The sequence below is a fragment of the Lepisma saccharinum genome, chromosome 7 (assembly GCF_977018435.1).
Source record: "Lepisma saccharinum chromosome 7, izLepSacc3.1, whole genome shotgun sequence".
Lineage (NCBI taxonomy): Eukaryota > Metazoa > Arthropoda > Insecta > Zygentoma > Lepismatidae > Lepisma > Lepisma saccharinum.
Window position 1 is genome coordinate 62325084 of NC_139235.1, and position 21861 is coordinate 62346944.

Consider the following 21861-nt stretch of genomic DNA (forward strand, 5'->3'; position numbering starts at 1 on the left):
GTAGACTGATCTCTTGAAAAATGCTAGTCTCATTTTGGATATAGGAACGTATTGATGACGTTGATAAGCAAACAGCAATTTCTTAAGCCATAGAAACACACCAGTCTATTCTAGCACATGTGCACGTGATACAAATATTCCAGTTGATCCCCAGTCTTCATTTCAATTATATTTTGAAAATACAGTTGCCACTAATTTCGGAACGCCCCTCGTACGTATAAAACCAACATTGCCCTAACTTACCGACTCTAACGTGTCTCTTGATGCGAGTGCATACGAAAGGACGGCAGACGACCCTGCCCAGATATGTTATTATTCCCGAAGCTGGTCGCTCGATAATTTCGTAGCCATGACAACCTCTCACAGTGAACAAATGAAGATCGTCCTTGAAGCAACTTTTTTTTACCTTACTCGGCCTCTGCTATTATTCACAGGATTGCCCCCCGTCGTATTTCGGTCTTATATTGTCTTTATTCCCCCCCTCTTCTGCGGATTTAGCATTGTTTCATTTCGACTTTTCCTCGTAACTTTAAGATCTCGGCCTCGTTCGAAATCATATTCGAGCTGAAGGGTTTTTTCTTTTATGCCTCTGGCCTCGTGGGACATTTACGGAGATACGGTCTCAGGAAGAAGGTTTTTTTACTGCCAACTAATGTCTCCGTTCCAGGACCGCTAATGCGAGGTTTCTTTTAATGCATGTATTCATATTTCAGTGGAAGTGAATGTGGCCATCACTCGCTCACCGTGCGGTCTGATGACATTCATTCGGATATAACTTTTTAAAGCAATCAATCCCTCTGCTTTTTGTGAAAGGGTAACAGAGGCTTAAAGATCGTAGAAGCGTCGTCCTCTTTTTGTAGAGTGTCCTCATGCTTCATATTCAGTTGACGGCTCGACTAGAAAGACCAACTCAGTGACTTTATCTTCAGGAGAGAGTTCCACTCTCAAGGTCAAATCAGTTACTTTATTTATAGGAGACAGTTCAACTCTAAACGCCAACTTTGTCACTTTATCTTCAGGATACACTTCGACTCTCAAGGTCAACTAGGTTATTTTATCTTCAGGAGACATTTTAACTCTCAAAGCCAACTCAGTTATATCATCTTGAGGAGTCAGTTCGACTCTCAAGATCAACGTGGGTACTTTATCTTCAGAAGAGAGTTCCAGTCTAAAGGTCAACACAGTTACTTTATCTTCAGGAGACATTGCAACTCCGAAAGCCAACTCAAATATTGCATCTTCAGGAGACACACTCTCAAGGTCAACACAGTTACTTTGTATTCAGGAGGCCAATAGCCTTTCAAGGTCAATTCAGTTATTTTATCTTCAGAATACAGTTCGACTCTAAAGGTCAACTAAGTTACTTTAACTTCAGGAGACAGTTCGACTCTAAAGGTCAACATAGTTACCTTGTCTTCAGGGGACAGTTTTAGACTCTGAAAGCCAAGTCAAATATTGCATATTCAGGAGAAAGACTTTCAAGGTCAAAACAGTTACTTTGTTTTAATAAGGTTGATAGCCTTTCAAGGTCAACGAAGTTATTTTATCTTCAGACTGATTTAGTAACTAAAAAAATAATCCGCTTTTCACGTGCGCAAAAAGTTTTTGTTTAAGTTTTTAAAATTCTTGTGAAATTTACGAGATTTGAATTTATTTTCTACAGATATTTTTAATTTTTCAGGATTTCTGTGCAGATCTGGGACAATACATGTCCCATGTCGGAAACGTATCCAAGAACTACGTGAAGACAGGCTTCCATTGCTGATATTGTGAGTACCATATTGTTTTCTACTGTTCTATTATTAACCCTTGGCTGTCATTTTGCGGTCGTACCCTACACCAAGCAACAGTAGGTTTGGAATATTCCAACTTCATAGGCTTATGTGGTTTCCTGTTCTGAGAATTTATTATATAGGCTACCTGTGAATTTTACAATCAGCCGCAATGATAACAGGAAAATTGGTCATCGCTATTACCGTTCTGTTTATTCATTCTATGTTTTTTTGTGCACAATTTTCCTATTGCCTGGACACTGGGATTGTTCTCATTTCAAGCTTGTGCTTCAGTAATAATAGCCCGAGAGGAAGCAGATTACATCATTTCTACCTTGGTAGAAAGAGGCGAAAATGCCGATATACTTTTTGTTACTGCAACTCCAATCCCAAGAACCTTGTAGCAAGTAAATGTATATTCTTGAACTAAAATTGATTCTTTAGAATCAAATGAAGCTTTAAAAGCTATTCGTGATCCAAGTCAACAACTGAGGAGAAAGAACAACCCAAAGAATGGAGAAAAACTTTCAACGATATTGCTAAAAACCGATGAATAGTAAAGCATTCTTACGCTCTATGAACTTTCATGCTAATTCTTTTTTATCTTCTTCTATTTTAGGTGGAACAATATTTTTAATATGGCTTGGTGAACGGATCAGTATTAGCGGTATAGGCAATGGTATCTCATTAATCATGTTTACTGGTTGTGGTATAATTAAAGGAGGTGTAGCATTAATATCAAGACAAAACTAATGACGGTATCTCTCTCAATGTAATTAAATAAAGTGAACTGAAGCAAAATTAACATTGTCTCATTTTCATCACAGAGAAGTGCAGTAATTAGTATCGCCGCTGCTGTTCCGATTTTTACTCAAAAGTATCATTATAAAAAACCAAGAAGAAATAAAAAAAAGCGTTGGGTTACATTTTATTGTTGTAGCCCTTAGTGCATCTTTAATTTAACAACATTTCTATCATCTCTCCAGCTCAAAAAAGAAAGGATAGATGTTATGAATATCGTAACTTGTAATTAGCAAATTACTTAAAGTGTTTTGTAGAGTATCATCACCAAGACAACAAGAAGCTCTAGGTTTGTAACCGTGTATTACCTTATTTGAACTGATTAATTGCAGCTGGAATTGGTGCTGCATTGTCAACGACTTTAGCGACAAGGATGTTTACTCCTATCTCTACAAATTTTGGAAAATGTTGCCACTGAACAACCGAATATCCAAAGACAGAACATATTGCTAACAATGAACTCAATAGTTTCCCACTCACAAACTTATTGCATCACCTACGATTAATAAGAATTGCGAGGTGTGATATGCTTTGTGTATGTGTGCATACACAGTTCAGTGGTTTGAAAACGAGAGCGATTATTGACGTGGCTGTGCTGATGCACTGTCAATGATTTCAAGGTCAATAAATAATTGCCATTAATTGAAAGTGTGGTGTGAGGTGGAATGTACGTTTCCACTGTGCTCATGTTACCAGGAGGCAATAGACGAAAGCAAACATCAAGTTTCTTGCACTGAAAGTAACGATTGGTCACTTGATATCATACTTGAACACGTACGTTTCGATCACGGAGATCAACAGGTTTTGTTTGAAATTTGATTATAAAATTTGCATTTTTAAAAGGAATATTAAAGTGTGTTTTCCTTGCACGAGAATGCATTACAACACCAGGTTGACTGTGTTTGTACTGGAGGTCTAATTCTGATTCAGCATCGCACGATTTCTAATTTAAGGCCTTGTGCCAAGAAGGATGAAGCTCCAAATTTATAATTTTTAAGTAAATTAATAACAATCATCTACACGTGACAATTTTAACCACATGTTTTGCAACATTTTACACATGTACTACACAAAATCCCAAACATGTATGTGCAAATGGTTGTTACTGGAATTCTCAAGTTATAAATTTGGAGCCGCATCCTTCTTGGTACAAGGTCTTCCCATTTTTTTGACGTCACGTAGCTAATATTAGTAGTGTGAAATATTAAGGGATTTCTAAAAGGACGCCCAAAGATATCAAAGTAATATGAAGTTGATACTGGACACGTTGCGTGTTAAAGCACTTGCCACCTTCAGCTGTTGTCGAGTTGATCTCTTCTAGTTCAGAAAAGTTTAAGATAATTAGATTGTTAGCAAATCTACATGAGCAGTAGGCCGCCAACCATAGTCCGTCTCTACATAAAGTACGGTGTCCCGCAACAGTATCTATGCCTCTTATTGGTTATTATGGATATCACTCTGAATAAATCGGAGGCAACAACTGTGTGCTCGATAGCTTTCTGATTACAACTGGGGGTGAGAAATGGTCTCTCGAACTATTTATGGGAGATTCAAATTTCCAATCGTTAAAGCCGTTGGCGAGTCCGCGTCTCCCGTCAACGGTGCTTTTTGCCTAAGACCGAGTTGAGATTGCTGGTGTTATGTGCCTGTAAGAAGCTATTTCCAACGCTTCAGCCGGATTAGTCTATCGAGTTATGACACCAGGGGTCCCGGGTTCGAGTCACACCTTCGGCGTGATACGATATTTTCTTATGCTTCCGCAAAATTGTGTAGTTGGATATTTAAAAATTCTACTATTAAAAGAGAACACTCTTCATGTGTTATGACGTCAATTCTAGTAGCTGACGCATTTTGAAATTTCACTAGACTCACCTGTAGCTGTTCTCTTGCTAAGAGGCTGTTGTTTCGACTTGTATGTGAAGGGGATGCAAATTCAGTGTTGTATTATCTGGTTTGTAGAATTTGACAATTATATTTGAAGAAATGTTGTTCAATACTAATATTATTATTTCCTTCACAGTTTATTTTAAGTGTGAAGTATATTAAACGAATATTTATGGTATCAGACATTACTGTTAAACGAGGTAACAGTGGACTGCAGTGCAAATACCGATGTGTTTGGATCACGTGTTCTATATGTAGGTCATTATACTGGTCGCATTTCCAGCTGGCGGATGGGAAATTGCGAATCAGCGATCAGTTGAATTTTGTTCGACTGACATCGGGCATTTTCGAGTCACAAGGCACTGAAGCAAGTCGAGACAAATGAGCGTCGAATACACCACATGTTGTCAAACATATTGTAAAGCGAGAGAGTTCTCCGACAACGATATCGTCAGCACTAGATATCAACGAGGGTTAAGGGTACAACAGAACTTGTGGTCTTGCACAATGAAGTTTCCGGCTCGGCCACCTACAGGTCGGTGTGCAACTGGCAAAAACAGAAGGACGCTTGGTAACGTTGCTTCGGGAGAGCGATGTTACCTCTACAGCTTTTACTTCGTAACTCAGGTGATTGACACCCATCGAGCCACATATTCCCTAAGACGATTGATTGGGAGACAGAAAGTTTCAGAAGTAGCCATGAAGGTCAGACGCTAGCAGGAAATGCTACTTGTAGGCAGGATTTTTTCGGAGGGGGATTGGAATTAGCTGCGTTCTATTGGGGGATTCACAATAAAATATTTTGTAATAACCATTTTTTAGGGTCGTTTCAAGGGACATTGAATTTACCATCTTGGTTTTATGCGCGAGTTCTTTTCTGCTTTCAATTCAAAATTTTGATTGTTCTCAAAATTTGCGGAGGGGCTGCAGCCGCATCAGCTCCTCCATGCCCATGCCAGGTGGTCTCAGTGTAGGCCTTTATATTAGGTTAGTCAAAAAGAAAATGCAAAGTTTTTCTTTTCTTCCGTAGGTTGGCTGTACAGCTTTCTGCGCTCGCAAGCCGATATATAGTATCGTTGTCTTCGCCTGTGGCAGGTTACAGCGTCATCACTTCAGTTCGCTCTGCAGTGTTGCTAAGTAAACATGGCTGCGCCACTGTCCGTGTGCACCACAGAAGAACAGTTTTCTGTAATCCGTTTTTTGTGGTCTGAAGGTGTACCAGGAGCTGAAATCCATAGAAAACTTTGAGCACAATACGGTGACAATGTTGTACCGCTGCGAAGTGTTTACCAGTGGATTGTAAAGTTCAAAAGCGGTCGAACAAGTGTGAAGGACGAGGAAAGAGCAGATCGTCCAGCCACATCCACTACTGATGACAACATTGAGCAAGCCCGTGAGCTGGTTATGAATAACCGACGAGTGACTGTTGATGAAGTGGCAAACCATATGCACGTTAGTCATGGTTCTGCATATGAAATTATCCATAACAGGCTCAACTTTCATAAAGTCTGTGCGAAATGGGTCCCTCACTCACTGACGAGAACAAGCGAAATCGTGTGAGAATCTGTCAGCCATTATTGGACAGACATGCTAAGGTGAAGCCTTTTTGAAACGAATCATCACTGGAGATGAAACATGGATACATCACTTCGAACCTGAGAGCAAACGCCAGAGCATGGAATGGAAACACCCTGAATCTCCAGTGAAAAAAAAGTCTGGAAACACTGCAGGAAAAGTGATGCTCACACTTTTTTGGGACTCAGAAGGGGTAATTATGGAACATTATGTGGAAAAGGGGCAACAATGAACAGTGAACGATACAGTGATATGCTTTCGAACAAGTTGAAGCCTGCAATTCGAAGCAAACGACGAGGTCGATTGTCGGAAGGCATTCTTTTGTTGCATGACAACGCGCGTCCCCATACGTCCACCAACACCGCTCAAACTCTTCAGAGTCTGGGCTTAGAGGTGTTAGAGCATCCTGCATACAGTCCCGATCTCGCCCCGTTGGATTACCATCTGTTCGGTTCACTTAAAGATGCTTTAAGAGGCCGTCGATTCGATACAGATCAACAGGTGAAGGAAGCGGTGCATACGTGGCTTGCTGCTCAACCGAAAACCTTTTTTTCTCAGGGTATCGGAAAGCTTGTGGAACGTTGGACCATGTGTATTGAAGTGCAGGGGTACTATGTTGGAAAATGATATTATTGTAAGTTTTCTATTGTTGCTGTGAAAAATAAAAAAAATGATTGCATTTACTTTTTGACTGACCTAATATATTGACTGAAGACCGGGTAAACGTCACCATTTTAGGTTAACAGATCATCACTTTAAAGAAAAACTGGCATGGAATTAGGATCGTGAAAATTAAAAGGCAGACTGAAATGTTGAACCAAATATGGAATCCAGCACGTTAATTGGCTTCCCGTTGTTTGACGCAATCAGCAAATGCAAATATAAACACATGCATTTTTTTTTCAACGAACTTAACACGCGATTCATGAAATCCCACCGTCTATTTACAATTTAATTTCATGCGAAATTTGATTCCACTTCCAACCTGCCCACTCCATATCGATCTCTCGCTCTTTGTGTGTGCGTGATACATTATTCTGCGTTTGTTGGCAGCGAGCTCAGCTGTTTGTTTATTTTTCTCCTCTCTAATAATCCGCACTGCAAATATGGTTCTTCTTCGCTGATCGCCAAATTGTGGAAATGTAAACGTTTGCTCTCTTCGGTACGTAATGATGTCTGTTCCATCTCCTCATGTCCAACAACAGGGTTGAGAGACTTATTCCAGTCTTTACTTAGGATTCGATTCAGAGAAGGGTAGGGGTTGTGTACCATGTTGTGTGTGTTTTGTGCATAGGAGATAATGATATGGAATTTTCTGCTAAGTCGCACTCGAGAATTGCCGTTGTTTTATGACCGTTTTGTTTTCAATTTCCCACGCTGCTTGTTTCAGTGATGGATTCTGCCTTTTCAAGATGTACGGCAGGAGTTGACGTGCTGGCACATATAGCCATGCAGGGATGCCCACAGGGGGGGATCCACGACGCGTCATGGGAATTTTTGTGGGGACAAAATTTTATACCAATCCTATATAACTTAACACAAAAATGGGGGGGTCTATTCTTTGATTGTCCTCCTCCGTGGCCGTGCGGTCTAAGGCACCTTGCTTTGGACGGCGGCTGCGGGACGGCATGGGTTCGATCCCGGGTTCAGTCTCCGGGAATTTTCGGCCTGTGTATAGGGCCGGTGGCAACCCACCATCGTGAGGAAATTGGGAAGCTCCGAGTGAATGAGCGTAATCCGGTCGTGAAGTCCTACAACGGCTGGGGGTCTGTCGGGCCGACCACCCGTCCCCCTAGTCTGGCTACAGATCTCCACGCCCCCCTGGTGGCCCGCGTGGGAGGGAGGCCAGCAGTCGATAGGCAAGCCTTGGCCCAATATTGGGCTGTAGCGCTATATGGTTTAGGGGTTACTATTCTTTGATTGATTTGTTATTTTTATTATGTAATTTTTCTACCTACCTGTGGGTGAATGCGGCGATGGTGTTGAAATGAAACACCGCCTCTTATACCCTTAGAATCGGTTTTGAAAGGGGGTTGGGGGTATGTTGCTTGCATTAATACCAGGTTAGTCAAGCAGACAAACTGTTATTAAGAAATAAGGTTCTGTACACTAACAATGGCAGTGAGCCTGTGCAGTTTTGTACGTATGTTTTATGTTAGCATACATGAAACTAAGCCTCAAGTACATAAAATAAAGATACCTATATTGTCTGTGTTATGTTCCGCAAATTTTGTCTGACGAAATTAATTTGAGTAAATAATTTGGCATAAATGAGGGCCGGGGGAATGTTCTACTTTTGGGGGGGAGTACGTCATAGGCCTTGTGGGGATGGGCACCCCTGTAGCCATGTATACGATGTACCCTTCAAAGTATACGAGGGAAAGCTCTTGTCTAAAACTCTTACCTTAAAGTTAAAAAGGGTTGTAAATGGCTCCTTGAGAAAGGTTAAAATTCCACGGTTGTAAGGTATTTGCACAGGACAACAAAGACATAAGGACGCTAAGAACTTCCTCAGAAACAGTATAAGAAGTCAGCTCTTCTCAAAAAGCTAAAAACATTTGTTTTCATCTCCCGACATGGATGATAAACAGTTGGTAAGATGAAAATTTGCTTCAGGAAATGGAAACCGGTACATTCAATAAGACTATGTCGAACATTTAAAGATGGATGCAAGAGTATGTCATAACGATCTGTAGAATCTTTGAAAATGTAAAGTACAAAGAACTCCAAATTCCAGACATTTAGCCATCACCTTTCTAGACAGGAAACATCTAGAAACATCTAAGGAATGAATGTCTTGTCAGACATTGCCGATCTTCATTGATAGCCATCGCTGCAAACAGGTGTAAACAATCGCAATCAAGGAAGAGACTACAGATAACTGATTCTGCATTATTGAGTAAATTCGATTGGAATAAATGTCTGGGAGGACGGGGTCAGTCATTTACAAGGATTACGGAAAGAGAGACAAGAGGACGATTTGGGCAAGAACGTGTGAGAGCGAGTCACAAGTCAGAGTCTTTCTACAGTCACGACCATAACCATTCTTCGTAGAACTTGATACGCATCCACTTATTGTATCATTTTAAGTGTTTAATATGTTAAATGTCTATGATGACATAATTTGTTTTGTTCAATTGGGTAGTCTGTTATGGTTATGGACTAACCTTAAAACATTTGATTGTGGGTTGTGAGGTAAGCAGAGACCTGCACAAGACCCGGAAAAAAACCGTCTGCGAGGAGGTCTTAAGAAGACCCGTGAGACTCGATGTAGTTCTTGCAAGTAGACGCGAGCACTCCTGTCAGTGTTGCCAACGGCCATTATATTTCATTACGCCTGGAAATATTTGAATTTCTGCTAGGCGCAGGTGCCTTGAGGTTGTATAACCATTGGCGTAGCAAGGGGTGGGTGAAGTGGGCGACCACCTTGGGCCTTGCGCATGTAGGGGCCTCGCGTCCCATGAGGTTGATACGAAAAACGTAATAAATGGAAGTGAGAAAGATAGAAAAAGCTAATGTTTGTGGGCAATAAAATTAAAATATTTTTTATCTGGCTTTTTATTCTAGTTTAACGTTATAATTTGAATAAATACGTCAAATCAGAGACGGGCGGGAGCTCTAAGCCTAAGGGGCCCCGAAAACGTCAAAATAATTATCATTTCTCATGTGAAACATCAACGCAAAAATTGCTTGGACATTTTTATCCATTTATTATTTTCTTGAATAGAAATCGCTTTGTCTTGGCTTTTCTTCTGTCTCGTGACCTTGCATAGCCTACTCGATTTTAATATGTTAATGATAAAGCACCTCAAACTGCCACGAAGCAAAGTATGGGGCATTTAAATGCTTCCGGTGTTTTAAACTGAAGAAGGGTATGGATAACACTGGGGAACAGTGAACTTGCGGCACAGTGTTTGAGAGCTAATTTAGGGCAATTTCATGCTCCTGAATAATGATATAATAATATATTTCCTGAATTGGCTCTAATTTATGAAATAAATGCAACTAAACCAAAATGGCGGAAATATAAGACATACATATAAATTAACTTCCAACAACAATTTAATATTTCTTTTTGTGATTACAATCATTATTATAAAAATAAATTTATATAGGCCTATGATCATAACCATTAAGAAAATATGTACACAATGAAGTAACAAACTATGTGAAACGTTTTCTATACGATTTCCTGCTATATTGCTTTTTAGGACAATCCCTCTGTAAGCTCCAACAGTAGTCGGCCATCATGTGGCGATCCCACTGTCCCTGGTACCTTTCTTCCATTATCCTTATATCTTGATGGAACATTTCTCCCTGTTCTTCACTAAAAAATCACCAAGGTTCTTAGGGAATCTGTCAATGTGGCTATGTAGAAAATGTGTCTTCACACTCATATTAGCTCCCAATTTATCAAAATTTTTCAACGTATTTCCAACTATATCGGGGTAGTTTTCTGCTCTGTGATTCCCCAAAAAGTTTTTGACGACGGACACAAAGCTCAGCCAGGCCTCAGATTCGATGTAAGACATGTAAGTTATAAAATTGGCATCATTTATAAGTGTACGAATTTGTGGTGGTCCGTCAAAGATTCCTGCCTTCAATTTTTCAATACTTAGTCCTGGAAAAGTGTGGCATATATATTTGAAACAATCACAACTTGTATCTAAGGCCTTCACAAACTGTTTTATCAACCCAAGTTTAATATGCAGTGGCGGAGGGATGATTTTGTCCCTATCTATCAGCGGTTCATGAATGATATTAGCTTTTCCCACTAATATTTTCCCTTGGGGGCCAAACTTTTATCGCCCAATGCTTTTCTCTAGCACGACTATCCCACAAACATAGGAAACAGGCATACTTTGTGTACCCACTTTGCTGTCCTAGTAAAAAAAATCACCATCTTCAAATCCACACACACGAGCCACTTATGTTCAGCATATTCAATTTTTTTCTAAAACCATTTTTATGTTTTGGTATTCTTCCTTAAGGTTTGTTGAGTGTCCGATATATTACCTAGCAATGCTTCATAAGTTGCCTAGCAACAATTTACAAATAAATAAATAAGTTTCTTATGGGAATTTCAGCCCATTATCAAATTTTGATATTACCGAGAAAAGCGTAGAGTAATTTTACCTCCTACATTTTCCATGGTGCGTTTATTTTTATAACTGGAGTCAATTCAACTGAACCAATCATACAATTGGCAATCACAGCTGTTTTGTGTGCTGAAACTGTTATTAAACTTTATGCCGCAAAATAAAATCTTTTTTTTGTTCCCCAGTGTAATATTAGCAGTTCTTCCTTCGTTCCTACAACTTCAGACGCAGCTATTGCCCTCTGTAACGGGCACGAAGATGATTTATCTTCAGAATTTCCTGATCAAGTTCTACGTTTCAGGTATGTGCTTAAATCTGAAATCAAGTGCTTTGGCAAAGTTTCTTCTCCTTGATAGCTCTACACTAGCTTCCAGTGTTCTCTGTATCCCGTACCGCCTTATGTTTGGGAGGAAGGGATAAGTAAGTATTTGTATTTTCTTCTTTTGAATACATAAATGTCAAAGAAAGATATGTTGTAATATGTGAAAATTCAGATGTAGAGCATCGATTTGTATAATTATTAATGTAAGTGCAGCCACAACCAGCCATTCTAAGTAATTACATACATTTCCTGAAAGAATCTGACTGTACTTCAGGGACCCAAATGTATTTCTTCCGGACGTGAATTTTACGATTTTGTTACGACACTGCGTCAAATATTTAATATTACAAGAACATTAAGACGTAACAACAAAATGATTATTAATATCATCTAAGTCCTAAAATGAAAAGTTAACTGGTACAATTAATGTGCAACAAAGTCAAAACTTCTAATTAAAAAAAGTCAAATTAGCTGTATCAATTGATTAGACCAAAGATTTCACACTTATGGTGCAAATAACTATCGTTTTAAGATTTGTTGATGTTGAAACCGATTGTGTCGAAGAGCTTGTAGGTAGATACTTTGGGCCCCTAGACAGGCTTGTGGTTTAGCGCAGCCCCTTCCCCCCGCTCTAACAAGCACCGACATTTTTGGTGCGTCCTTCGATATTTTATTCTTAAGCCATGGTTTGTGACATTTACATCCTATAAACTTTGAAATGAGGAAACAAAGAACGACTCATTAAATAATATATAGGTTATATTTCAAGATTCATAGTTTGTATTTCTGATTTTTTTAAAAAATAATTTAGAACATTTAAGGATATTTCAGTTGTCTTACTGCCTGAAGAACATCTTAAAAAACGTACTATTACTACTTTGATTAATGAAAATTCCAGCAGCGTGTTACTGTAGCTCTGCCAAGTGTAAATTTCTCTGTCGCGTACTATTAAATATAATTTTCGTCAGAAATCAATTATTATTATAGGCTATTATATAAATATGATAATTTGCTGACGTTTCCTTGATGACTGTGTTTCGACATACATTGATATTTCATACTTAAAGAACGGATGGGGGCCTTGCATTCTAATCTCGCCCAGGGCCTAGCGATATGTTGCTACGCCACTGCACCTAAGATTTTGTAACTTCTCAAACTTGTGTCATTATTATGTCAAACCAACTATCACATATTTTCCAAATTTGTTTCGAAGGTCTTGAAATAGGTTTGTGTGTCTTGTTCATTTTATGTCACTTTTCTGATCTTGAAATCGTAAATCTTCTCTCGGTTTCATTTTTACGTCGTTTGTTTGTTAAAATGTGTAAATAGCATTGCCTGCTATTTGCACCCGTATGAAGATACAAGCTAACAATTATATTTTGCATCGTATTACTATCAATGCGGTCTGTAGAACTAGATAACTAGCGTCAACATGAGCGAACGACGATTTGTTGAAAGAGATGACAATAATCCAAAACCTTTTATAATGCAAATTCTGATTTCAAAGTGGGATCCGAACCACCATGTGCTTCCACCGGGTATCGAACCCGGTACCCCTTGATTACAAGGCAACGACGCAACCACTGCGCCATAGGGGAGCACCCCCCCCCCCACCAAAATTATAATGTAGAACAACCACCAGTCACACAAAGTTCCAAAATATTTACGATGGCACTTTTTGCGAAACTTGGTTCGTACTCCTTTACAGGTGTCAGCAGTGGCGGCGAATAGAGGCGGGGCCAAGAGGGTGCAGTGGCCCGCCACTTTTTGCTACTTTTACACCACGCTAACCTCATGTACCAAGGGAAAATAAACTGTCCTTGCCCCCCTACTTTTGCACCTTGGCCCCCTAGTTTTGGAACCCAGTCGCCGCCACTGGGTGTTAGTGATACAAATGTTTTCTACCAAGGAATAAATGTCTGCAGTTTCAAATTGATAAAATTGATGAACATTTTAAGTGCTCCTTGACCATTTTAGAATCTAAAAGTTGGCAACGGTGACTGCGTGACTCATGTATCTGGAGACTGTGCAAAACCGGAATGAGCGTTCGCTGAAGATAAGCGAGCTTCGTCTTGCAAGGCCTTCCAGTTACCCGTGGGCTTTCGATGCTTGACGGGTCAAAACTCAGGTTTATAGTTTTACTCGCCCGCTCGACCATCCAGGCGGGCCTAGTAAGCGATTCTGGCCGATGTGCAACCCTCTGGAGGTGAGAGATATTATGAATGTTGCTGGATGATGGAAGTGATTTTGGAAATGTGAATGTGTTAATTTGTGTAGTCAAGAACAAGTATGATCTTAATACAATTTTGTTTGTAATAAGGAGTTTAATTGCGAGTGAAAGTGTAATATATTAACATTAACTGACATCAAAATATATTTTTTGTGTTCGAGAGTTAGTAAGATTTACGTAAACATATCCTTATCTGATTTCCCACAACCTGAGGGCTTCAAAGTAAGCTGATAAGTCTCATACTCGCCGTCGAGGAATAAAAGTAAGTAGATCCATTCAGAATAAACCTGGGAACGTAACAAACTTCTGGTACTATACAGAGATAGGTATGCCATTTTCCACTAGCCACTTTGATCCAGTCTTTGAGGGTTTGAAACTCAAGCGTTGTGTTTTGCCATTCATATTTGTGTGTAGTTAATACCTCTCGCACCTTACCATCAAGCTTACCATGAATAACGAAGCGAGCTGCTCCATGAACGAGGATGAATGATCAGTGAGCTACATCAATCCAGTTCGATCCCACATACCGAACGGTATGTTACGATGTGATATTAACGTTAATTTGCTCATTCCATGTTTATCAACTGATTCGAGGATTCGAACCACTCCGCCACTCAGTTCGGCCTTCAAGGAAGGATCTTGCAGGTAAAATAATCTTACAAACACAACAGCAGTCCGGAAAAGACCCGAAGAGCTATTCTGCTCCACGTATGGGGCGAAAGTGGGACAACATTTCAAATCAATCGTCAATTTGAGATCGAAGTTCGAACGAACTGAAAGTGTAGCGGATGAACTTCTTTGGTGACAAATTACCTGTCTCACATGGAACACATCATTTTACAAATTCGACGAACTACTTGTGTAATTTAGATTTTGAATGAATTGATTATCTGCTTTTGTTGAAGAATTGTGAGCGTTTCTTTTCATTAAGCGCGCGCGCGCCTGTGTGTGTATATATATATATATATATATATATATATATATATATATATATATATATATATATATATATATATATATAATTAATTGAGAGCCGATTGGCATAAGGCGTAGCAAAACCTGTGTATCAGAAACACCAAATAATTATATTTTATGCTGAAAGGAATACTGCTAAGTGTATTTCTAAATATTGTTTACAAAAGAGAATTCTTGCAGTATTCGATAAGAAATGCTTTTTCCTATCGCGAAGGTTGATTAAATTACATAGCAGGCATATTTACAAATATGTTGATTTAGACTCCTTCTGACCTTAACAAAACATGGTCTTGATGATTAGCAGACCGAAATGTGTACGTCATACCTCATGCAATATGTATTAATTTTCTACACTGGCCAGAACATCGTGTAATTCTGACTCAACGGTAAATTAACACTCTTCTACCTCTAAAGAGTGACGTCATTAAACATATTATAAAAACCCTTGTCTAACTAATGCATGCACAATTTCCCATACTAAACTACAACCCCCTAGATGAACCAAAGAGCTACTTCTACGGAATAGAAAAAACCAAACGAAAGCTTCTCTACTTGGTTAATCATTCCTCTATCTACTTTTCATCATGCATTTACCTTGAATTATTCTTGACTTTTCTGCGATGTTTTTCCTTCCTTTACACGCTTGTAATTTCTCCTTGCTTTCATTTACTTTGTTTTAGACGTGCATGCTTTTTATGCAATCGTAGAATTTTTGAAAGGTCTCCTTTCAAAAAATTTAAGCAAACACTTAACAAGGCAAATTTGTCAATATGTCGGTAGTCATGCATTGATGAATTTTAAATTGCAAGTTTCATCGAATGATGACCACCTTATTTACAAGGAGACAGTTGCGAGTCGATAGACTAATTCCCCCGTATGATATTGCCTATAGGAACTACATGTCTGTTGTAAAACCCTAGCAGATCACATCATGTTTGTGAACGATTACTAACAAGGTGTGAATGACACGTGTCCATTCTTAACATACAAATGCCTGACTATTCGTTGTTACAGAGATTGCAAACTATAAGGACACACAAAAAACTAACGTAAACGTAACATGTATCTGGTTATGAGCAGAACAGTGGAAAACATAAATAAACACAAAACAAACATGTATACACATAGACACATGGAGCTTACACACTGGAAGAAGTGTTTGAAACAAGTGAGCAATATCGCGAAAGTTATACTTTTCCCGATTTAGGCACATGTAATGAATACTATTTTGTAAATTAAAGTACATTGTTATTTCATTAACAGTAAACAGCGCGATAGATCTAAGCAAGTCCTTACACAACTATTACTAAGTATTAATATTAAGAGATGATTGTGTTGGAAAATAATGCCACTGGTGATTTCCGAAGTAATTTCCGATAGAGTAAATCTAATATACATGAAAAAGATAAATCGGTCATGTTATCACATACCCATGTGTGTGGTGGATAACGTGGAAACGGTGCTATATCTTTTGTAGCAATGTTACTGGGCAATTCATGCCGGGGCTTCTTGGCTCGCAACCTCTGCTTCTGCCTTATTAAAAGAGCTGCTTGCATGCTTGCTGTCACAGTTGCGGTCATGTGGATGTCCTGACCCTAGAGGTGCAAACTGACGGACAGCGCGATGCGAGATAGGAGAGAAAGAGAAACGCCATGATCAGGAACTTCTTGGAGAATATGTGATTTTTTTTTTTTTTTTTTTTTTTTTTTTTTTTTTTTTTTTTTTTTTTTACAAAAAAAAATATCATTCGCTCTCACAATCACTCAGTGGATGGGTTGGTCTTCTTGCTATTCCTCTTGGAAGCTGTGTGGTGGCTGAAAGGCAATTCACTTGTTAGTGCACACACAGAATAGTAAGTGGTTCAGGGTAATGTGTAGTGTTTGTGTGTGTCTTTCTCTTCTTTAGTACACATCAAGGAAATATGAGGTACTTTCGCAATACCGAGACTCGGTAAATTGAAATAGTTTCCAACAATTTTACTCGGAAATACCTTTGGGGCATTCCATGTGAAAATGCCCCTGGAACTGAATTCTTAGAATTATATTCAGTGTTCTGATTTTATCACATCTTGTAAGTTAGCAATCTAAAATTGTCTGTTGGATAAAAATTCAAGCATTATGCATAATTAAGTTAGGAAGTAGAAGGTATTTTACATATTCTTCGTTTATTTTTGTACCACCCGTAATACCAAAAAACAATTAATTTCTCCTCTAACTGTTACATTTCTCCTTCAACTCCACTAGAATATTCAAAGGTCAATTACCTTCTATCTCTGACTTGAAAAAAATATTTTTCATCATTTGACAATTCACAGAAATTAAATGTAATTTGTTATTAAGTGAAGAGGCAGTGTCTCGTCTGTCCCACCCGTGACACAAAATTGTTCATTTATAGCTATGAATCTGGACAAGTATTTTACGAGTAGTTATGTACCTAGTCTGGCCATAAATACTGTTACACACTATTTTGTGCTTAAATTGAATATGGTTTCAGATTTTTAAATGTTCTTTTAGTATGCTACACTTACATATATTACACACAAATAGCACCAATCAGTTATCAAAATGTACCCTTTTTCGCCCTCACAGAGGCTGGAAGTCTCCCTGGCCAGGAATCTATTGCAGCACGGATGGTCTTGATGGGAAAGTCCGCCCCTGCTGCTATCAAGGAGCGTTTTTAACTTACAATTATAGGGTGCCTATTCTTGCAGACAGTCCCCTCTAGCTTTGGGCACAGTTTGTAGTCCAAGATACTGAGATCATGGCTATCAGATTGCCAGTCAAAAGTGGAGATGAAATCGAGTACACTGGTCTCCAGTCACTGTGGCGTCATCCTTGCCTTATGAGCTGGGGCAGAATATTTCTTGAACATCCAGGATTCATTGTGAAACATTGTTTGGTTCAACAGTGTTACAAAAGGGTACAGGACACTTTACACATACACTTTCGCACGACTTTTAAGCCCTTTTATAAAAAATGAGGCCTGGTGGAACTCTCATAGCTCCCCCCCCCCCCACCAAACCATGACTGAAGAAGGCTGGTGGCATCTCTGATTTTTGGAAACTCTCTCACAAACTTCTCGAGAGTTTGAAGCATGCACCCTTTCATTTTGGCTGTTAAAACTTTATTCAGTGGTGAACAATTTCTTATCAGTGAAGTGAATCCTGCAATGTCCCATTGGCAACGTACCGCTGCAGGAGCCGTCTCGATTTCACTTCCCTCTGCTTCTTCACTTGTGTCGTCAGAAAATTTCCAGTACTCCACCGGTAAGCTCCAATTCCAAAGTCTTCATTAATTACCCTGAACATTGATTGTTGTGAAATATTCAGCTCCTGTGCCATTATCACTTGCTTCCGGATGGGATTTCGGCGGATGCGAGCCAGCACTGCTTTAACAGCCGCCGCTGTTCATAGGTGGGAAGTCGACTAACTCTTGGGCGATCTTTCATACTACCAGTATCAGTGAATCTCTGGATTGTCCGATACACAAACCTTTTGCTGATCTTCTGGATTTTTAGGGTCTGGAAAATCTCGGTGAGTGACTTCCCAACGATATGCAGAGCAATTACGGCTACTCTGTTTTCATATTCGCCCCACTCCATGCTAAGCACAAGAAGATACACGCTTGCTCTTTCACAGTAGAACACACAACGGTCAGGAGTGAACTTCAGCACAAGCATGGTTCATGAGTCTGACTACCGGATGTACAGTCCAAGTCGAAAATTTGTAACAGTATTTATGGCCAGACTAGGTACAATCAGCAGTGTTATGTTTCGTATTTCATTGCACAGACACTATAACATAAATAATGCTTAACTATCAATAGAATAGTTACTCTGTAGTCCGCGTGTTCTACCCGTGACAATGGAATGCCCCTTTCTATTCTTTTAACTTTGTACCGGGTGGCCAGAATTAAAGTTACCCAACTCAGAGCCCTCTGTAGCCTGTTTGAGGCATCGTAGAACTCTAAAATTTGGTGAATCCACTATGCAGACCATGGGGAAGAGGATGGCGATAAAAAATAGTTCAATTTTCGGCCACCAGGTTGAAATGTGGCGCTGTACTTCCATGATGGGTTGTAATAATGACGTAAACTGCTCCAATTGGTTATGGATTTGCCTTTACCTTGCAATAAACGAGAGATTATTTTCTCGCAACTTCCAGCCTTTCTAATGTCTTTCTAATTAATAACTCAGCTAAATCACATAGCGTGATTATTTCTGCAACCCATCATGGAAGTACAGCGCCACATTTCAACCTGGTGGCGGAAAATTGAACAATTTTCTTTTTATCGCCATCCTTTTCCCCATGGTCTGCATAGTGGATTCACCAAATTTCAGAGTTCTACGATGCCTCAAACAGGCTACAGAGGGCTCTGAGTTCGATAACTTTAATTCTGGCCACCCGGTACGTGAATAAATCACCTTGAAATTAAATGTTAATAAAGAAACTGTGCCACAATTATGAAGAGTAATAGTTCTATTATATCTAGGCTTGTTGACAAATATAAAATATCGTTTAAATTAGTTCTCAACCATTGAACCTAATGAAATCTTGTTTCTTCACGCCAACATCATTGCATTAATCTGCTACGCGCTCATTCTCATCGATGCTGCATTTTGAACATCGTAAAATTCCAATTAACGCCAAGTGGGAAATCGATGACTGTATTAACATACTCGGAAAAACTGATAACTAGGTTATTAATTCTGATTTTAATGATGTTGCTTGGGGGAAAACTGTTTCAGGAGAACACAGCCAGGTAAAATTTTGAAACGATTATAACTAACTCTATACTCTGTCCCAGCTAACTGTGGAGCAGGAAAAGTTCCTGGGCAAGTAGTTGCTGGAGACGGCTCCAGCAATGAACACTTGAGAGGAACGGAATTGCGTGGAGTGGGGGAAAGCGACTACCTTCCCAGTAGCGTGTACTGCTTCGCTCTGGCCAATAGATTTCCCTCGCTTCTCTGACGCTATGCGCGGTCTTGCTCCACAGTTAGCTGAGACAGGGTATAGCAGTCCTAAACCCGAGGTTTCGTTGCTACATAACACTAGTAACATAAGCTCTCCATTTAATCTAAGCCTTCTGTGCGCAAGATTAAGCCACTCTTGCCCAGTTTCCTTCAAGTCCATCTTGATATTCATTTTGACTTTCCCACGGGTCTGTTACCATCAGGTTTGCCAAGAATGCTGTAAACTTCTCTATCCTCTCCAATCTATGCTACATAAATCTGCCTATTTCATATCATTTTTACAATTTTTGGACTTCATCGTTCGTCTTTTGTAACTTCAAAACATTCAAGGTCTTCGCTTAAAGTCTCAAACACATATTTCATATTTTCGCGTATCAACATCGACTGCTATTATGAAACATGCATGGGAATCTTTTGACTATAATCTAAACTAGTAAAAATTAATATTATCATTTCATTTTGAACTTAATTGTAAAAGCCCGGGTTCGATACCCGATGAGGCACAAGTGGTTCGGATCCCACTTTAAACTGTAGGTCCAGTCCCGATTAGCCTTAATGTGCATAAAGTGGACTTAAAACACCAAATCAAAGATCAAAGATTAATTGTAAAAGGTTGACTGGAGAAATAACGGTCTAAGGCTGCCGGAGCATGTTGCTGATAACAATACCTTGACGTCGTGATTGTGTGGTCCCCTACCTCTAATCCCTGGTGCGAGGAGCATCACATTTGCAGCCGTAATCTAGAAATTGTATCTTTTTGTGTGTCAAGATTTATGAATTTCAAATTCATTTATCCCAGATTACCTTTTCGTGGAAAAAAGAAGAGAAAGCGATGTGTGTGTTTTATTGAGTTGTCGATTGAGAAAACAAAAAACAGTGTGGCGTCCGTCTCGGTCTTGAGTTTTGAATACAAACCTCGTCGTCCGTGGCAATGTCTGCGTTGGAGGCCTTCTTCCCACCTTTGGCTTCTTTGTGCGGCGTCAAGTCTGGCTTGTCCTCCCATGGATTATTCCGCTTTGCGTTCCTTCTGGCCTTCCTAATGGCCAACGCCTGCACGGCCATTGCTCGTCAGTGTTGCCAACTACCGCTGGAAAGAAAGGCCCAAGAAAGTTATTTTTTTCAGTTCTAGCAAAAAATGTTCAAAACATTAAAACAATTTTATTTGTAAACTTGTAACGCTTATGATATTGATATCGTAACCTATTGTTTGTTATTGGAGCTACGCCGGCCTTCGTGGCGGATTGGTCATAGTCATTTACTTAATCTGTTCATCATCGTCGCGATTAATCCAAGATGTGGTAAAGCGACGTGAAATAATAGAAACAGTTATGTGAGCTGTGTTCATTCTTTCTATTTTGGTTACTTTACATCCATTTTATACCTATTGGGTAGGTAATGTAAGGATGAATGATAATGGGACGAACACCTATTCTTGACCAACTGTTCGAGCCTCTTTGTAGCACGTTGGGATGACCACTCCGCAAAGAAGACCAGCAGAAGCTGTGTTGAATACATAATTTGCATTATTAAGAAACGAAGAATTACAGTAAAGAATGAAGTAAGATTCTTGCAACTTTGTTTACTGAAAATCGAAGATAGTTGATTATGAAAATGAGACTTTTGCAACATTTCTTTACGGAAAAACGGAAGAATATTAAATTATGAAAATGTGATATTTTTTTTCAACTTTTCTGTATTGAAAATGGACGATTTACAGTTAATTATGAAAGTAAGATTCTTGCAACTTTTCTTTATTGAAAATATGAAGATTTATATTCAATAATGATACTGAGATTTTCAACTTATGTTTTTTTTTTAAATCGGAGATTGATAGTTAATATTAGAATAAGATTTTTTCAGCTTTATTGAAAATTGAAGAATGGCCTCCCAGTTGGCGCAGTGGTAGCGTCGTTGCCTTGTAATCAAGGTGTCCCAGGTTCGATACCCGGTGGAGGCACATAGTGATTCGGATCCCACTATAAACTGTACGTCCAGTCCCGATTAGCCTTACTGTGCATAAAGTGAACTTGAAACACTAAATCAATCAATCAAATCTAAGATTTATAGTTAACAATGAAAGTGAGATTTTTGCAACTTTTGTTTACTAAAAATCGAAGATTTATAGTTAATTATGAAAATAATATTATTGCATTTTATTAAAAATTGAAAATCAGAGCTTTGTTTATATTGAAAGTAAAGATTTTCTTTATTGAAAATCGAAGATATGTACTT

The 21861-nt window shown here is 39.0% G+C and overlaps 1 protein-coding gene across 3 annotated transcripts in view; it reads right to left on the reverse strand.

Annotated features, from left to right (window-relative positions):
• The window catches only part of LOC145989869 (uncharacterized), a 393178-nt gene that overhangs the window by 60249 nt on the left and 311068 nt on the right, over positions 1-21861 (reverse strand). For 2 of the 3 annotated variants that reach the window (XM_083125334.1, XM_083125335.1), the window contains exon 2: positions 16089-16266. In XM_083125334.1, coding sequence (XP_082981460.1) covers positions 16089-16238 — 150 coding nt within the window. In that variant the 5' untranslated portion in view covers positions 16239-16266. Of the gene's footprint in view, positions 1-16088; positions 16267-20544; positions 20717-21861 lie in introns of all 3 variants that reach the window. The other variant, XM_083125336.1, reaches the window with a different exon arrangement.